The sequence below is a fragment of the Rhipicephalus microplus genome, chromosome X, assembly GCF_043290135.1.
Source record: "Rhipicephalus microplus isolate Deutch F79 chromosome X, USDA_Rmic, whole genome shotgun sequence".
In the NCBI taxonomy this organism is placed as follows: domain Eukaryota; kingdom Metazoa; phylum Arthropoda; class Arachnida; order Ixodida; family Ixodidae; genus Rhipicephalus; species Rhipicephalus microplus.
In genome coordinates, this window is record NC_134710.1 from 355,869,051 (window position 1) to 355,888,510 (window position 19,460).

At 44.9% G+C, this 19,460-nt stretch overlaps 1 protein-coding gene across 5 annotated transcripts in view; it reads left to right on the top strand.

The window, feature by feature from the left end:
• LOC119161142 (SH2 domain-containing protein 4A) overlaps positions 1–19,460 on the top strand; it is a 417,994-nt gene that overhangs the window by 356,233 nt on the left and 42,301 nt on the right. For 4 of the 5 annotated variants that reach the window (XM_037413493.2, XM_075879855.1, XM_037413491.2 and 1 more), the window contains one exon: positions 17,913–18,107. In XM_037413493.2, coding sequence (XP_037269390.1) covers positions 17,921–18,107 — 187 coding nt within the window. In that variant the 5' untranslated portion in view covers positions 17,913–17,920. Of the gene's footprint in view, positions 1–10,903; positions 10,980–17,912; positions 18,108–19,460 lie in introns of those variants that run through there. The other variant, XM_075879854.1, reaches the window with a different exon arrangement.

Genomic DNA, 19,460 nt, shown 5'->3' on the forward strand with positions numbered 1-19,460 from the left:
TTTATTATTGGCATGTTTCTCCAGTGAATATCTAGCGAGAGTAAAACAAAAAAAAGTTGTATAGAGACCTTCTCGACATTGTTTTACCGGTACCACTTTACAGGAGTTTCTATCCTGCTGGACGTGGCCAAAATGTACTGGCCTGAGTGAAAAAAACAGGGCTGTCCCATCTAGATTAAAATCATTTTTTTAAAGCTTCATACGGGGGCTCTAGAAGTTGAAACGTGGATGCAAAAAAGGGGACTGTTTGTACCGTGGGGAACGCACTGTTTCCTCTGTCGTAAACCTGAAACCATTGAACGTGTCTTTCTGGATTGTTCGGAAGAGGTGTTCTTCTGGGACATTCTGCAGAGAACTATCAGAAAAGATTTACCGACTGATGCCTACGGGATCAGGTTTTTACCCGTAAATGAAGAAGACGATGCCCCTTATGATACAGCTATGTTGCTCGGCCTTCACAGTATTTGGTAAAAGTACATGGCAGTCCGCCATGCCGACATCAATACACTGCCCTTTCGCGAATATTTCCGCCAAATGATCACGAAGTTTATTGAAGAGTGCAAAACTAAAGACCCATTTCCAGAGTGGCTCGAACGTCTTGAGCCACTTATTTGTATAAGGGAATTCGTCACTATGTAACCATTCCGTTTGTTACCGCTGTATGTACTGATTATGCGCTGTAATATTATTGTATGATGTGCAAAAGTAAGTAATAAAGAAAAAAATCTGCGTAGCTCAGTGGTTGAATATTAGCTCAGTGGTGGAATATGTAGCTCAGTGGTTGAATATGGCACTCAGTGGACCAGGGTTCAAGCCCCACTATGCATTGGTACTGTTTTTTTTTTTTTGCTAATTTCGTGCGACGTGGTTACGGACACAGGCGGCGGTGGTGGCGGACAACTACGGTGCTACGCGAGAACCGAGTTGTGATCTCATAACAGCTCTCGCTGTAAAAGCTTCATCACCTATTAACTGTGGCGCATACCCACTTCAGAAATAATTCCTCATCGTCGTCAGCCGCTGTGTGAACAATTGGCTCGAAATTCCTTGCAAGTGTTTAGCGGATACCACGCTTTTCAGAAAATGATGAAAAATAGCATAGCGAATGCCGACCTACTAGCAAAACAATTAATATTAACGCCGTGGTGGGTACCCGGCAAGTGTGCTTGCGGCAGTTATCCAATGAGTGTTTAGAAAAGGCTCTGAAAGGTCGCTCTTCTAGCTTTCGCTGTGACTGTGCTGCGTCTTCCGTCCAGGCCTGGTGTTTAATTTACTTTTTTTTTTCGCCATAGTGGTTACGGATACCGGCGGCGGCGGACAACTACGGCAAACGCGGCCCTTGTGATCTTGTAGAAGCTTTCGCCGCAAAACGTAAACAAAAAAGGTTCTCTCGTTAGTAACGGCAAAAGTTAAAATATTACTAGCTGCTGGCTAGTAAAGGTGTGCTATGAAGGTAGTAAAAGACGCCGGAAACTAGCAAGTGCATGCGTTTACTAACTGTTCACTAACTTTTCTCTAACTGGGTTCAGCAAATAAAAATCACTGAAAAAATTAAAAGCTTTTGGCCCGCCGAGCTTCTATTAGGACACTGTGTGCACGTGACTTGTGGCGCAACAGATTCTGGATCTCCAACACAAAAGGCGTCATATCTGGCATCTCTGAGCTGCTCGGGACGTTCAGGAGGGTCGAAAAGAGTCTGTTCCACAGATCTTTCTGCCAGTACCTCTTGAACTCGTGGTGGATACCCCAAGTGTCGTCAGGTTTCTTCTCCACTTTCATGTAGTGTCCGAAGAGGAGCATGTGCACGCAACCCAACAGTCCGAACCAGTCAACTTGAAATGACCACTGGCGACTGTCGCGCACCTCCGTGCAGACAAACTCTTCCGTGGTCAATAAATACGTGAATTTTGAATCAGGCGGCAACCGGCTCATGTCAATCGCACACCCGAAGTCAATCAACTGCAGGCAGCTGGGGCCCTGCTCAGCAAACCTGTCCAGGAAGCCTGTCTGGCTCGGAAGGTCTACAATGAGAATGTTGCCAGGTTTTATGTCCCCGTGTATGACGCCGCACAAGTGCACCTGTTGCAGGATGGTGATGATCTCGAGAGTAAAGTATAACACCAAACATTCGGGTAGAGAGCTACGGTAATGCGTTTGGAACCGGTTCACCAGATCGTAGAGGCTTCCATAGCGGTTGTAAGGGAACCCTAATATGGCACCATTCCTGAAAATGCAGGCCAGTTGCAAGTCTGCTATACACTTTGTAAGTTTAGCTGAGGTTTCTTCGATGCGCCGATGTAGTTCATAACAGATGTAGGACTCCCAGCAGGCACTGCTGCGGCTGTGGTCTAGTTTCAGCACAATTTTCGTATGAGAAGGTGCCTCCTCAGGGTTGAAAATCGCACCCAGATAAACACGTGAATGGGCACCTGATGGCAAGGGGCCAAGCACCTTTACTTCACGTTCCCCCAGAGTGACCAATGCATTTTTCTTTAGAACTGGGCGCTTTCCTGCAGATTTGAACAGATTTCGTTGGACGTTTTTTGGGGGCTGCCACGTTTTCAATATAATGCCCCGCAGCTCCTCAGAAAACGGGTCTCCACAAAACACGGTGCTTGGTGTTTGCTTATCCATTTCTTCATGTTCCTTCGACTGCTTTTCATCTGCTATTGCTACTGCTCTCTAGGAGACACCACCATCCTTCTCAGGCTCCTTTTGGATGACGGGCAAGGTGCAGCTGCCGCCAGGGGGGTACTGTGTTGTGTTACTCACTGTGGTCCCAGCTTCCAAAAGCTGCGACGATGATATGCTTGAACAGGTGCTGCCTCCACTGTTGCTGCCTGACAAGCCTTCCTTGCAGTCCTCATAGATGGTTCTCAACTTCCGAGCAACCGCATCGGAGAACCGTCGCAAGGCACGGCGTGCAGTATGGTTGCCAGCCTCTGCACCAATAGGAACTGGCACGCCTGAATGGTTGGACTGTGGTTGCTCAACTTGTTGCGGTGGCTGTACAAGATGCTCTACAGAGGGAAGCTGTGCTTCGGGTGTTAAAGAAGCAGCCGTATCAGGTATGAACACCTCCTGGACAAGCGTGGTCAAACCACCTACCGTGAAATAGTCATCCACCTTGGGCAATGCGTCGTAATCGACACAAGGTGTCGAGGTCAACTACGGATGGAGGCGTGCGCAGGTGTGGGCGTGCGCAGATGGGGTGGGGTTGCTTCCTCGTCCAGGACCTGGAAGGCTCACCGTGGAGACGCTGAAGGCAAGTGCTGCTCAACTTTGTTGCACTCGGTCAGCTGGCTGGCGGCCGCAAACCCTGGCGCACCCACGGCGGTGCCTGTTCCGATGGCAAGGCATGTTTCTGTGGCCATGGCTCTGAGTTTCGTTCGGAAAGCTTGCCGTTTTCGATTTCGCTCATGGCCGTTCTTCTTTTCTTTTCCTCCTATGGCACCGGACGGCCGCCAGCAAACGTCAACAGCGCCAACTGATACGGCGGAACGAATTAAACGTACCGATATATGTAATTTGATGTTGCTCCCCAATCACTGTAGGTGCTATTTTTTGTGTGCATTCAGGGCTATGCGGTCACTGACGTTGGCCATACATGTTGCCATGCCGCACTTCTTGCGACTGTGCGTGCTCCCGGTGCGCGGAAAAGCGGCGGCTGGTGGCGGTGTTTTAGGGGCGAAGCTCCTTAAGGCGTGGGTCTGTCCATCTTTTGTATTTATGTAGTAGTATGTAGCCATTGGTGGCACATACTCGCTCTAGAGCGGGTATGTGCCTCAGGGGATGGGAGATGGTGGTACTTGGAGTGTTCACTAAATGGACGGATGGACGGCCGGACGGATAAATAGACGCGCTGACGTATGGACGGATGGACGCACGAACAGACAGACAGACAGATAGATGGACGAACTCATGGACGGATGCATGGACAGACAGACGGACGGGCGCATCGATGGTCGCGCGGACGGACGGAAGCGAGAACAGACGGACGGGCTGACGGATGCTTCGCCCCACTCATCATCATTCACTCCGTAAATATGCTGTGATTTTTCACAGCGCCGCCCGGGCAGATCCTTACGTTTATGTAACATTTCTCGTGGCGTGGGATCAGGTGCGGTGGTCCTGGGACCTTAGGTGGGGGGGGGGGGAAATTAAAAACATTAGCAAAGAAAGTTTTCAGCCTGTCTGTGGGAGAGCTGGGCAGTTACCGTTTTGTATTTTTACCACAAGTCCACACAGCACGTACTTTGGTCCCGCTCGTTTGCGTTCTAGACGGTTCTAGACGGCCGCAAAGATATGGCGTGGAGCAGATTATCCGTATTTTGTTAGTGATCCTTTGCAAAATAGTTACGGCAGGCATTACTGCGTGAGCAACGGTTCTCTAAATGAACAGCCTCGACCACAGGCTAGTAGAACGAGAGTTTTTATCACGAAGGTGTTTTATTATGCTGGGATCCACCATGGCTCTGCTGACGTATTTCTGTCACGGAAATAACGTTGAAAAATATATGCTAACAAATTTCACAGGAGACGAAACCAGAAGGGAAGCGTTTGTTGCCCGCAATCGAACCAGAAACCCCTCGATTCTCAGTGCTCAGTACGTCACGGAGCATACTTTTTTTCTTCAATGCAATAAATTATCACCAGTAATTGTGAACTACGCACAAAATACTTCGTCAGAAGTCAGGCAAACACACACAAGCATCTAGAAGAGGAAGCTACTCCAGAGCGGGGTCAAAAGTCTCGACAACACTGCGCACTTAAACAGCTGCTTCTCAGAAGACGGATCTTGTCAACCGTGGTGGCTCGGCGTGTCTATTAATCATGCGACTTTTCCCTTGTACATTAAGTTCCAACAACATTTATATAAATATTATCGGTCAGGCTTTTTTTAAAGAGGAGGAACCCAATACCACGAGTTGTGATTGAAAGTTTTTTCTCATTGCTCTTTTTGGAATGTCCCAGAAATAAAATGCGTAACGACAATGAAGGAAACAATGCTCTGTCGTCTCAGGTTGGTTGAAATGTCAATAATGTACTGTTTAGAGCACACATATTGATTTTTCGTTCAGCCATGTTTTCACTGGTAGAGTAAAAGTGTGCATTTCAAAGAAAAACGTCTTCGCTGATGGAGATATCCACATTGTACGTACACGAAATAATACATCGTGACAAGACAAAAGCGAATATCGCAGTTGATAAACGGGTTGAAGGAAAACGTTGTTCACAAGTGCAGGTTATGTTGCTGGGGAAGCTAACGGCAATTTATTTATATATACATCATTCACCGTTTGGCAGTCCTCAGAGCTTCGAAGCTTCAGCGTGTTTTGTTATCGGTGGCGAGATGGCGCGACGTGCTCTCGCTTGGCGCGCTCTAAAGGTTGTTGCTTCCGTGAAGCGCTGCCTCCCGGGCCGCATCCCCGGAGTGCGGTTAGCGTGATCTCCTGTGCGCGCGCTTATCAGACTTGTCATTCGGTAGAGGACAAAGGTCACTATGCACGCGGCCGCGCTTACTACTACTAGACTCTAAAAAAAGAGCGAGTAAAAAGGGTGGCTCTTTGTCCCGCAACAATAATGGTCATCTATATTGCGTTCCATCACGGTTCCCTTCCTCCATGCGTTCCATCCTTGCGCTATCGCCCCGCGCCCGGTACATTCCGGTCACGATCGACATGCCCATTATCAGGGTTACATTGCATTCTCGATAGGAAAGTGGCCAGCGCCGAGTTTTCAAGAAAGGAAGCGCACGCAAGCCTGATGACGAATATTGTTGTGGGACAAAAAGACACCATTTTTACTCGATATTTTTTTAGAGTGTACTACTAAGTGGTTCTAAGAGAGAAAGAAAAAAGTGAGCCCCGTAACTGTGTGCTTCAGGGAGCAACACCTCAACTGTAGCTCACAAGAAATGGGGGTGAGGATGGATTAAAAGAATAGGATTAAAGTTATATATAGAGATAAAGATGCGCTAGGCCAGTGAGCGACGACATATCGAGGGGATAGGAGAGATAAGAAAGATGGAAACATGGTCACAGGAGTCCGAGGACGGGGCACCACTGGCGAGAGCTGTTGTCTGCGTCAGGAGATGGCGTAGGGCAAGTCCGGTAGGTCAGAGCTGCACTGTCGTCGAAGGTCGGCGTCAGGAGATGACGTATGGCCAGCCCAGTCGGCCAGAGCTACGCTGACGTCGGAGATCGCGAGGGCACAACTGGTCGGCCCGGAATCCAGCGAGCGAGTGCGGCCGCGCTTATGAAAGGCTTGTCTATACTTCTACACTCGTTTTGTGCGTTTTTCCGTTTCAACAGCGCGCTTTATGTGTCGAGATGTGACAGTTGTTAGTCCGCGCTTCTTCTGTGTGTGCTAATTTCTTGCGTGCTTTTTGCTCGAGGTGTGCGCTGCAAGTTTCGAGCTGGTTGCCGTTCCTTATGCGACTTAGCAATTTGTTGCTGTTGCTGAAACAATGTACAATAAGCGCTCAACTACGCCAGTAAAGACACGTTTCACTTTCGTGTTATACCGATTCCTATATGGGGTATCGGGCACGTTTTTTCTATCCAACATTTCCCCCCTTTCCCTTCTCTCTCTCTTTCTGTACACCATTGAGTTTACAACACTTGCTCATGTTCGCTGGAAAGTGGAAGGGTGAGCGCCTTTAGAGCGAGAAAAGCAGTTCGTGGAACGAGTGTTTACATGTGGAAAATAGGGCCTCTTAGCAAGTTACGGACCCAATGAAAACGCAATATCCGTCGGACAGCCAAAACAATTCCGAACATCCGTGGACATCAACGGACCCGTGTGGGATAGCAAATGGACATTCATTACAATTTTAGGTTATAATTTCTCACAAAGGACATTCTAAAGATATCCTGTCTCAGACAGCCGTGAAAAAAATGCAGTTCCGTACACATTTTGCGCTCTCAACCTGCTTTGGTAATCCTGACTGTGGCTTGGCTCCCATCGCACACAAAATGAAACTAACTACATTTTTCTTCGCTCATAGATGATCATCGAGTGAAGTAAACAAAATTAGGAAAACATAAACATCGTAAAAATGAATAAACAATAACGATGAGGTATATTTTCAGTATAGCGATTACGTATTTAATTGAAATTTCACGTCTTCAAAACTGGAAAGGTGTGACGTTAGGTGAATGACAAAAATACTGATTAACTATATTTGTTTGAGCACCGCACCATTTCATAAGTCTTTCAAAGCCTGAAACAACGCAAAAAATGTTACTTGCTTTCAGTAATTAACTCATAAAATTTTTTGTTGTTAATTAAAATATAAGAACTTCACATTTACTAAATTTTAGCAAAACAACTTGCCGCAGTTGTGTTGCTTCGCCGTTTTTATTCTAAGCCGCTTTGTGTGTGCGCGCGAGTCGCGCGAGTGAAAAACTCTAAGGCCTCGGCTCAGGGGTTCAGCTGCTGTACAGCGATACTGTGGATGTTGAGAACTCTAAAAGGTCTCAGAGCGGATACTGAGGTAAGTTCATTGTCTTCAAACTTGCAGTAAAAGGTCCGTTTGATTCACCTGCACCAATTGGAACCAGTTCACGGCTGTGCACGCAAAGTTCAGAAATTGTGCAGAGTGAGTTCAGCGGCGCAGGCCCAGCGCAACCGCGGAAACGAATGACGATGTGCCCACAGTGTTCAGGCATTATTTCTCTTCGCTTAATTTACATCGTACAGCTAACACTGAACGATGGCGAACCACACATGGGGACAGTTTATGAGGCGCGAACATATTGGTAAAACACACCGCGTTTGTAGAGGCGGGTATGATGCCTAAGCCACCTAGGCCAAAGTGCTGCGTCGTCTGCTCAGCTGCACATGCGGCTGCACCAAGCCGGCGCCGTCAGCGTAGGAGGTGCAGGAAAATCTTGAACCAGTGCTGCATCTCTTCTGCACCTTTTGAAACGAATGACAGGGTTCAAAGGTCGTCAATGCTGCACCGCTAAAGTGAATGGCAAAGTGCAGCACCCCGTGAACTGGTTCACGTGGTGCAGGTGAATCGAACGGACCTAAAGTGTTTTCGGTGCGCCAAAACGGGATACCTGCAGGTGGGCCTGTTCGCTTCTGTGCCATGTTAGAGAAGGTGTCGTAGCCACCCTCGCGATATCGTCGCTCTCCGCAGGCTCTTCGGCTGTTGTCAAGTAGTAGGTCTTTTCTGCTGTTGTAGAGAATTCCTTTGGATGAATAATTAGTGTGCATCTATCATTGCGGTGGAAAAAGTCGCAGCATATTCACAAAGTAAATGATAATTGGTGGGGCGAACGCTCATCAGTCCGTCCGTGCCTTCGTCCACCCATTCGTTCTTGCTTCCGTCCGTCCGTGCGTCTGTTCGTGCGGCCGTCCCTCTGTCTGTGCGCCCATCTATCTGCATGTCCGTCCGCCTATGGGTGTATACTCACCATAGACGGCTAAACAGACAGCTAAATGGACGGCCGCCATCTTAAGTCCCATTCCAATTCTCACGTAGCCGGCAACATGAACAGCTCCGAGAAGTCCGCATCATAGACAAATATGATGCAGGCTACATTGCTGTCTGAACAAGATGGCGGCTTAGCGAATCACTCAGATAGATCAGATCTCGCCAGAATGATCATCTGCACACAAGCAGATGCTTTCCCAGGCGCTTAATGTGAGTAACGTTTATTTGTTTTTATTTCAACACGAAATAAGCCAGAAATTACAGCTGCTACGTTTGTTTACTTTAGCCTTTTCTTCTCGACGCGAGGTGGCTCATTGTCGTCTGAAAGCCGTCTAAACGTGTTCCGTTTCTCGAACAGCATGGGTTCGATGCTGTCTTCTAAGCAGTCTTCGTAGACTATCTACGTGCTGTCTAAAAATTGGAACACAGCCTATGACATGGAGGAAGGAAAAAAACTTGGGAGAGGCTCTGACGTAACTCGTTCTGAAGCCGTGGTGAAGCCAGAAGTCGGCCATATTGACTGGGCAAATTCTCCTCTCTTGTTTACATCCGAATCTAAAGCAGAAGGCGCGACTCTCCCTTCGGCTCGGAAAGCATCTGGGCTGCGCAGCGCGCATGTCGTGATGATCCGAAACCTATGGAATGGGGCTCAATGCTCTGGGCCAGTGCGACAGCTTCGGTGAAATTATTTCATCAAAGTATTAACAGCGAGTAACAGCTCGCTGGCAACGAAGCAAGTACAAGAGAACGTGCGCTAGATGCACTAACAACGGCGAGTGTTTTCACGTCATTAATTCACGCTCTGTACAGACAACACGATCGGTCATGCGCCTTCTTCTACGGTTGCATTCCGCCATACAGCCGAGGTGGCGACCAGCCACTGTGGCCGTGTTCCGTGTGAAGCTCACCGGCGTCGGCATTCTCCGGCCCTGTTGACTTTGAGCACGGTGCAAGTGACACTTGAACGCGGTTGCTCTAACGTTGAGGTTACAATGGTGGGGGGCAGGTATAACAAGCCAAACAGAAAAAGTGTTTTAATATGCACATGCAAGTTCTTACTGTACACATACCGAACACGAAACTACGTTTGTGCACGTGGTCCTTATTGCGTCCTGCTGGGCACAACAGTTTTGTCCGTTGTTACAAGCAGGAGCACTGCCCAATCGTCACTGACCTGCCCAGCGAAATTTCGTTGAACACTTCAAATATGTCATCTGCATCATCCGCCGCATGACACATGAATATGCACTCGTTCTATGCACTGTTGAGGCCCCGTGGTGGACAAAAGGTTTTGTAAACTTCGCTAGGAGTACGGTAACTGCCAGGAAAACACTGCGTAACCAATAACGCGGTGCAGAGCACGAATATTGTCCGCCACGTCTCAGCATGAGACCTGCGGAGGCATACATGCCACCGCCAGTCGTGGCTGCTCTCTGCTAGACCACCTACACTGTGCAACACGTAACCATAGCAACGTCACCATGGTGTCCAGTGAATATTGCCGCCATGATGTAATTTCCTTCACACTTTTCACGTAGCACGCCGGCTGGGCATGCCTTCTCCTATCTTTCCTTCCTCCGTGGTCTATCTAGTGAACATTCCAAGTACAGCCATCTCGCATCTTTTCATTATGTATTCATCATATACAAGTGCCGCCACCCAGCGGGCATTGTAAGGACCGCTCCTTTGGATACCTATGTGCCACTGGTGGCTACGTACACCATCGGAGGATGGACAGACCCGCACCCTAAGGAGCTTCGCCCCTAAAAGTGTTTCGTGCGCTTAATTGTGGTGGTAGTTAGATCACGTTTTGGCAGTAGGCAGCTGTCTTCAGCCGCACTCACGTGATGAATGTTGTGAATGACGAAAGTGGCAGGTTTTACACTGCTCTTATGGAAAGTAGGCACTCGACTTATGGGTTCATTGAGGACTTGAAAACGCAATTTGTAATAGAGTGGTTTGTTGTATTCGAGGTACTTTGGGTAATTAAGCATTCATTTAATTCGGATAATTTTGCTGGTACTGTGGCAGTCAAATTAACAAGCTTTTACTTTAATGTGTGTCATGACTGGCGCTGAGAAAGGTATGGAGAAGAGTTTTAAAAATAAGTAAGAAAACCTAATATCATTTCTTGCCTGTTTAAAGAAGTTGCGGGAGGGGTATGTTTCTGTCAAGTAGTGGATTAAGTTGCACAAATTAAGTTTCAAACTGCTGCGACTTTCAGGGCACAATCCTATATTGACAAACAGACTTGCAAATCTAAATCATCTACAATATTTAGCTCTGAAATGCATTTGTGTAAGTTTTTGGCTGGATCAATTTATGTACTAGCATGTCGCCTTTCTGCAAGTGTTGTGTTTTGTTGCTTTTACAGACAACACGTTGAAAAAAATTTGGTGAGGTTAGCTTGCCAGACACGGTCATGGGAATGAAAAGAGACATTCTGTCAGATAAGGTGGCTACAAATTACATATGGCTAGGTGCCAAAGAGAAATTCCACTGCACAAGACAGCATGCTGCCAAATCCTGCTTGGTATGATTCTTTCTGCACTACTTTATTTCTTCAAGCAAATCTCTCTATCACCCATTGCAGTGTTGCTGGCATATTTAGACTGCATATTTAGCTGCTCAACACCTGAATGTTGAGTTCTGATTATGGTGGCTTATGTGAGCGCTAATCAGGCATAGAAGCAACAGTGCTTTTTAACTCGGTAGTTTTGACATTTCAGTTGCAGAGAAAGCTGATAACGCTAGTAAGTCGGACAAGTTGTTTGTTGAGACAAATGGCTGTTATTCATTTGTTGTTTTTGCACTGTTTTTATGATGATCAAGAGAAGCACAGTGGAATGTTTCAAGCAAAATATGATGCATGAGACACGTAATTCGCAGATAATCTCTTCACTACAATATATATATATATATATATATATATATATATATATATATATATAATAGTCGTAATGGTGTACTTCACCTTTGTATGTAAAGGAAGATAAGTGGTGCTAATTAATCTATATCTCATCTTTGCAACATTTCTAGTGTTGTGTTGGGATTTTCCTTCTGCTCTGTGCAAAACAGAGAGATGTGTTCTAGCCTTTTGCAATTGCCTATGACATTATTAAATGTTTTTGTGTGTTCCAATTGGTTCCCTCTTACAGTTGCACAAAGCCAAATCTGTTGTTTTAAAGATTTGTAGTATCGGTAATGTGTTTCTATGGTGACCATCTTTCAGTGAGAAAAACGTGCTTTATGTGGCCAACTACGTCTACTACTACTGACAAGGGAGGGTCATCTTTGTATATTTTTGTTAATGATGCAAATATTCTGCTTTTCTGCCATTCTTAGTAGGCTTCTTAAATGTAGTGCGGAAATCGCTGCTGCCAGCCCTCACCGTCCAGAGCCACATTACTTACTGCTCTTCAGCTTTTGTCAAAGAACATAATTTCAAACATAATATTCTGGAGCTAAAGGGTGTTAAATGGGACATAATAGGGCTCAGTGAGGATAGGAGGACAGATGAGGCCTACATAGTGCTACAGAATGGGCACATCCTTTGGTACCGCGGCTTGGCTGACAGAAGAGAACTCAAAGTGGAGTTCCTGATTCACAGAAACATAGCTGGCAATGTAGAGGAATACTATAGCATTAATGAAAGGGTGATAGGTATCGTAATTAAACTGAATAAGAGATATAAGATTAAGGTGGCACAATCTTACGCGCCTATATCCAACCATGATGACGCTTCAGTTGAAAGCTTCTATGAAGACGTGGAATCTCCTATGAGTAAAGTTAAAACACAGTGTACTATACTAATGGGAGACTTTACTACAAAGGCAGGGAAGAAGCAGGTGGGAGACCAGGCAGTAGGAGATTATGGCATCTGTACTAGAAACGCCAGAGGAGAGCTACTAGTAGAATTCGCAGAACACAATAATTTACGGATTTTGAATACCTTCTACCGAAAGCGAGGAAACCGCAAGTGGACATGGAGGATCCATAATGGCGAAAATAAGAACGAAAGACTTTATAATGAGTGCGCACCCAGGCATCGTGCAGGATGTGGAAGTGGTTGGCAAGGTACGATGCAGTGACCATAGAATGGTACGGTCTCAAATTCGCCCAGACTTGAAGAAGGAACGACAGAAACTGATACGCAAGAAGCCAATCAATGAGCTAGCGCTGAGAGGGAAAGTACAGGAATTCAGAGTGTCGCTTGAGAACAGGTACTCGGCTCTTAGCGAAGAAACCAACTTTAGCATAGATACAATGAATAATAATCTGACGAGTATCATTACGGAGTGTGCAGTGGAAGTTGGAGGCAGGGTAGTTAGACAGGACACTGGCAAGCTTTCCCAGGAAACGAAGAATCTCATTAAGGAGCGTCAAATCATGAGTCTCAAGTACAAAACATAAAATACAACTGGCAGAGCTTTCAAAGTTGATTAATAGGCGTAAGGTATGCGATGTAAGAAGGTATAACATGGAGAGAATTGAACATGCTCTGAAAAACGGAGGAAGCGCTAAAGCAGTGAAGAGGAAACTTGGGATAGGCAAAAATCGATGATAGGCAAAACTCGGATGTATGCACTAAGGGACAAAGAAGGCAAAATAACTACCAATATGGATAGGATAGTTAAAATAGTGGAGGAGTTTTACAGAGATCTGTACAGTAGCCGAGACAACCAAGACCTCAATACTATAAGAACTAGCAGTAACCCAGATGACACCCCACCAGTAATGATAGAAGAAGTCAGAAAAGCTTTGGAGAGCATGCAAAGAGGCAAAGCTGCTGGTGAGGATCAGGTAACATCAGATCTGCTGAAAGATGGAGGAGAGATTGTGTTAGAAAAACTAGCTACCCTGTTTACGAGGTGTCTCCTGACGGGTAGAGTACCAGAGTCTTGGAAGAACGCTAACATCATCTTAATACATAAGAAAGGAGATGACAAGGACTTGAAGAATTACAGGCCGATCAGCTTGCTCTCTGTAGTATACAAGCTATTTACAAAGGTAATTGCTAACAGAGTAAAGAAAACATTAGAATTCAATCAACCAAAGGAACAAGCAGGATTTCGAACAGGCTACTCAACAATTGACCACATTCATACTATCAATCAGGTAATAGAGAAATGCTCAGAGTATAACCAACCACTATACATAGCCTTCATAGATTACGAGAAGGCGTTTGATTCAGTAGAAATATCAGCCGTCATGCAGACACTGCGGAATCAGGGCGTAGATGAAGTATATATAAACATTCTGGAAGAAATCTACAGGGGATCAACTGCTACCATAGTGCTTCATAAACAAAGCAACAGAATACCAAGCAAGAAGAGTGTAAGGCAGGGAGACACAATCTCCCCAATGCTATTTACCGCGTGCTTACAGGAGGTTTTCAGAAGCCTAGAATGGGAACAGTTAGGGATAAGAGTTAATGGAGAGTACCTTACTAACCTGCACTTCGCCAATGACATTGCATTGCTGAGTAACTCAGGGGATGAATCACAACTCATGATTACGGAGTTAGACAAAGAGAGCTGAAAGGTGGGTCTTAAAATAATCTGCAGAAAACGAAAGTAATGTACAACAACCTCGGAAAAGAGCAGCGCTTCGAGATAGGTAATAGTGCGCTTCAAGTTGTAAAAGACTGTCTACTTAGGGCAGGTAATAATCGTGGAGCCGAACCACAAGATTGAAGTAACTAGAAGAATAAGAATGGGGTGGAGCACATTCGGCAAGCAGTCTCAAATAATGACAGGTAGATTGCCACTATTCCTCAAGAGAAAGGTATATAACAGCTGTATCTTGCCAGTACTTAGCTACGGAGCAGAAACCTGGAGACTTACAAAGAGGGTTCAGCTTAAATTGAGGACGACGCAGCGAGCAATGGAAAGAAAAATGGTAGGTGTAACCTTAAGAGACAAGAAGAGAGTAGAGTGGATTAGGGAACAAACGGGGTTAAGGATATCATAGTTGAAATCAAGAAGAGGAAATGGACATGGGCTGGGCATGTAGCGTATAGACAGGATAACCGCTGGTCATTAAGGGTAACTAACTGGATTCCCAGAGAAGGCAAGCGGGTTAGGGGGAGACAGAAGGTTATGTGGGCAGATGAGATTAAGAAGTTTGCGGGTATAAATTGGCAGCAGCAAGCACAGGACCGGGTTAACTGATGAAACATGGGAGAGGCCTTTCTCCAGTAGTGGACGTAGTCAGGCTGCTGCTGCTGCTGGTGCTGATGATGATGATGATTCTGGAGCTTCACTTTCAGAAACTATAATGAGTTATGCACCATAGTGATGGACTTTGTATTAACTTTTACCACCTGGGGTATTATGATATGCTTTATAACGAAAACACGTATGCACAATGATGCTATGTGTGTTTGCTGCAATGGTGTAGTGGTTACAGCACTTGGCTGCTAACCTTAATATCTTGGGTGCAATATATCTTATCACTACGAAATGGTAAAAATATCTTAAACACCACTAAATGGTAAAAATTGCCAGAGCCCTCCACTATGACAACCTCACAATCATATCATGGTGTATAATAATAATATTGTAGTTGTTGTTATGCCTCCATCAAAGTGTGGCTTCATCAGCTCTGACTTAATCCCGCCTTCTCATGCTCAGTGCCAGAACACCTTGGCTATTTGGGCCAGTGGACCATGTGGCAAGACGTTGTTGTGTAGAAAACTTCACTTTCTCAATGTGTACGATTGACAGCAAGCTTGGATTTTGTTTTTCTCAGTTCCTTTTAATAATTTTTGTTTTTTCTGACAGTTTTCCAGTGAATGGGATGTATGTAGTGAGAAAATAGCATTTTATAGAGGTGTTTGCTTTCGTTGCAATTGCTTAAAGGAAACCTCTTAATTCAGCAGGTCACCTCCAAGGCAACATGAAGACGTCAGGGCATCAATTAAAGACATGAATGGGCACGAACGACCCTATTGAATAAGATAATCCCCTGATTCTCATGTTTCTAATGGCTATGTCATGTACTGTTTTGTTATATCACAGCTTTTTTTTTCTCTCATTTGTAGTATCTGCCGTACTTGTCTATTCATATTTCTTCAAAATTCTATTCCGGTTTATATGTAAACCCAAATATGCTTATGTATGTAAGGCAACATTTAGTCACAGTGCGTAATGTATGTGTTTTGTGCTTTGTTCTTAAATAAAAAATTTGTATGTAATAAACTTGGCTCAGTGTTTTTCTAGCACAAGCGGACATATTGTGCATTATAGGTCGCCATCTGTCAAATTTTATTTAGTGAAAGTTTTGCACTTTCAGAAGTTGAAATCATGCATAAGAGTTTTTCTATACTTTCAGGTGCTAATATGATTAATTCTTTTCAAAAATGTGCTTTGGTTAAAAATTGTGTGTGCCTTAGTCTAATTTCAGTAGTTTTAGTGTGTGTCCAGAAGAAATAATTAAAGTAGCACCTGAAAGCACATGAAAACTTATTCATGATTTGAACTTCCGAAATTTCAACTTCAGAGAGTAAAAAAAAAAAAGGGGACTAGAAAAGACTGCTTTTAGAAAACACACTGAAGGAAAGACATCCCTGAATTTCCCTGTCATCTACACAGTGTGTCCTACGAGACGTCTTTGAGACTTGCAAGGCAAAACCCTGGGCTCAGGAAAGTGAGGCCAAATCGACCTGCAAGGGATGTTCACCAGTGTTGTTTTGGAAATGCAGTGAATAACCGATATCCAGTCAGGATTGTCTCGTGTATCTCTCTAGCATGTTATTGTTGGGAAAATGCGGTTCCCAAGTACGGCATGTACCGCTGCTCTTTTCCCGGTCGGTGACCTACTATCAGTGAAGGCAACCCCAAAACACAAAAGCTCTTTCAAAATTACTTTAGGATTGTCATGCTTCGTTGTGGCCTGTCAGCCTATTCATAGGGACCTTTCGCTGGGAGACGCACTGTCACTGGAAAGGAAGAGCTCTACTGTACTGCCTTACCGTATTTTCCGAACTTGCTAAAAGACCATAATATTGTCAGGAAATCGAACATACAAGTCTTTATGAAGTGCCAATTTGTCAGGAAAATTCGATGTGCTTCTTTCAAAGTGTCCTCAAAGCCGCATTACTCCAGTCAGTTGTATTCGTTTTGTGTTCCACAAAAAAGATGCTCATGCTGCCGTCGACATGATGTCTGCACTAGGATCACATGATGCATGTAGAGTGGACACGTGATTATGGCTTAATGCAACTTTCTGTTGAAATTGAAGTAAAGGGGCTCTGCAGCATTTTTCAAAGTAGCCACGAAATTGCTTCATGAAAGGAGCTCGTGAATCGGCCACCACAACAAATGTGCAGAATCCGTCCAGTACACGGGTGCAATTACTCTCCTCTTGTCGCGGCGAAAGTGTTGGAAGCTAAACAGGGAGGGATGGCACGGGGAAGACGATATGTCGCGCGCGCCTTGTAAACTTGAACACTTTTTCTTATAGTTCTAACACGCGGCTTTTCCGTGGGATTGCGCGCTTGCGCACAGATGCAAGGTGGCCTCCCATGGTGGCCACAGTCACTCCTGAGGGTGCCATGCTCAAATAAGCCAATGGCGTGATACTTGTGTCTATGATGCATTGAGTTTTGTGTTGAGAGACGAGAAAGTGATTTTCAGCTGACTGAGATTTTATTGTAATTTCCTTGCCGCGTGCTGCACTGTAACATTTGGCTCACGTGTTCTCGGCAGCCTCGACTACCTATCAGCGGCGTTTTCTGACCATACTTAAAAAGTATTGCAAAGTACTTTTGACAAAAATAACTAATTAACTGGTTTTTTTGTTTAATGTATGTCTATTATGCACACATTGAGGCTGTGGGAAAGGGGTCCACAGTCAAGGAGGCAAGTACACCTTGGTGACCCCTCACATTTCATGAACTTTTGTTGTATTCTAGTGTCCCATGACCAGTTTTAGCTTCCATGTAACAAAATATCTTGAATGATCTTTCTTATGACCCATGGGCTGATGCAGTGTACTAGCAATTCAGACGTGATGATTGCAGTGGTGTATAGTGCTCGGCCGCTGACCCGCACGGTCGGTGTTTAATTCCAGCTGCAGTAGTCGCATTTAAACTGTAGGCGAAATGCTAGGGGTCCGTGTGCTATGGGATGCCTGTGCAAGTTAAAGAACACCAGACGGTCAAAATTTCTGGAGCCGTTCACTATGGCTTCTTTCACAAGTAATATAAAGGGTTTGGCCCATAAAACCCCAGAGATTGTTGGTGACAATTGCCTTGACAGTGGCAGTGCAATGGCAAAAGGGTGGCATGCTAATTAAAATAATAGTCATAGCAAAATTAATTTAATTGTATCATTCTTACACAGTGGTACTCATTTTTTTATAATTCTTCTATGGCATCTTTACTTTTTGATAAATCATGCCAGTTTTTTGTTGTTGTCAGAATACTCTTGGCATCTAATGCAATCATTTATCCCATGTGCAGGTGTCAAAATGCTCCAGCAAATCCTGCGGGACATGTACATTGACCCCCAGCTACTTGCTGAGCTGGATGATGAGCAGAAGCACATCCTTTTCTGCAAGATGCGAGAGGAGCAAGTACGACGTTGGGAACAGCGTGAAAAGGAGCTTGCCCTGAACAACAAAAAGAATGGCACCAATAGCAACAGCAACAAGCCTGGTGAGCCACGTGTTCTTACTTATATTTTAGGGTGTGCAAATACAGCTAGATGACCCCTTTATACATTTCGTGCACTGCGACTGGTGCGCTGCCGTGTGGCCATCAGAGCAGACAGTTTTTGAGGGCCTGAGCAGAACCAAATGCTTTCTCAATGCTTGCTAGCACGTAGTTTATAGGAATAATGAATTGCTGTGAAGTTAATTGTACTAACAGGAACACATTGTGTCCTGCGGAAACAACATTTTCCTAACTCGTCCCTGCTCTACTGGGCAATGAAATAAGTGGATCACGGCTGTATCATGTAAAATGTGTTCAGTTCCTGCTCCCTCTGTCATCTAGAATTCTGCCACTGCATGCTTGAATTGGTCTGAGACACCACCTCTGCAGGTGCAATAGTGTTGTGTGATTTTCCTGCTGCCATAAAGCTGGTGAGAAAATAAACATATGCTGGGCATTTTAATTAGGTGCAATGCTGGTGGAACACTAGAATGAACCTTAATAATTATTAGCTCGCCATCTATCCTTCACACTTTAGGGTAATGCAGTACATAGTCAATTAGTGCTTTGTTGGGTTGATAGGGCCATCAGTTAAGGGATGAATTGAGTGACATAGCATATTACCATAAACACAAAGCCACCCAGCAGCAGCACTATGTGCACTGGGTAGAAATCAAGTTAAGATGTTGGTTGGTTAAAAATTACTAAATTGTTATTTATTAAATTGGTGCAACCCATCGGGAGGAGTCGACCATGAAATGGGTGGTGCTTGTTATATTGTTACGGGGATTATATTGTTGTTATTTAGCAATAGATATGTTTAGCAATAGATTGTCTTTGATATAACAAATTAGCTTAACTCACAACAAACTAATGTTGTTGAAGAATAAGCTTCAATTAAATAATGTTAGCATTCAATTCGTTTATTCTCGCATAGTAAATCGCACACGGCGTCACAAACACTCCCACGGCTGAAACCTAGTGTTGTAGCCCCAAAGAATGGATTGATATGTGAGGTGTAACGTCCCAAAACCACCATATGAGTATGAGAGACGTCATAGTAGAGGGCTCCAGAAATTTTCGACTACCTGGGGTTCTTCAACTTCCACCCAAGTTTGAGCACACTGGCCTATAGCACTTTCGCCTCCATCAAAAGTTGCCACCTGCGGGTCAGCAGCCGAGTACCTTAGCCACTAGACCATCGCGGCGGGGCTACCCCAAAGGAAACAACCACTGGAAGTGATAAATTGAATCCCATCCTTCGGAGCTTGTGGTTCATCCAGAAGTCTTTCTCTTGATTGGTAAACAGTCTGCATGTTAGGAAGAAATGATGTGGAATTTCAGAATAAAAAACGA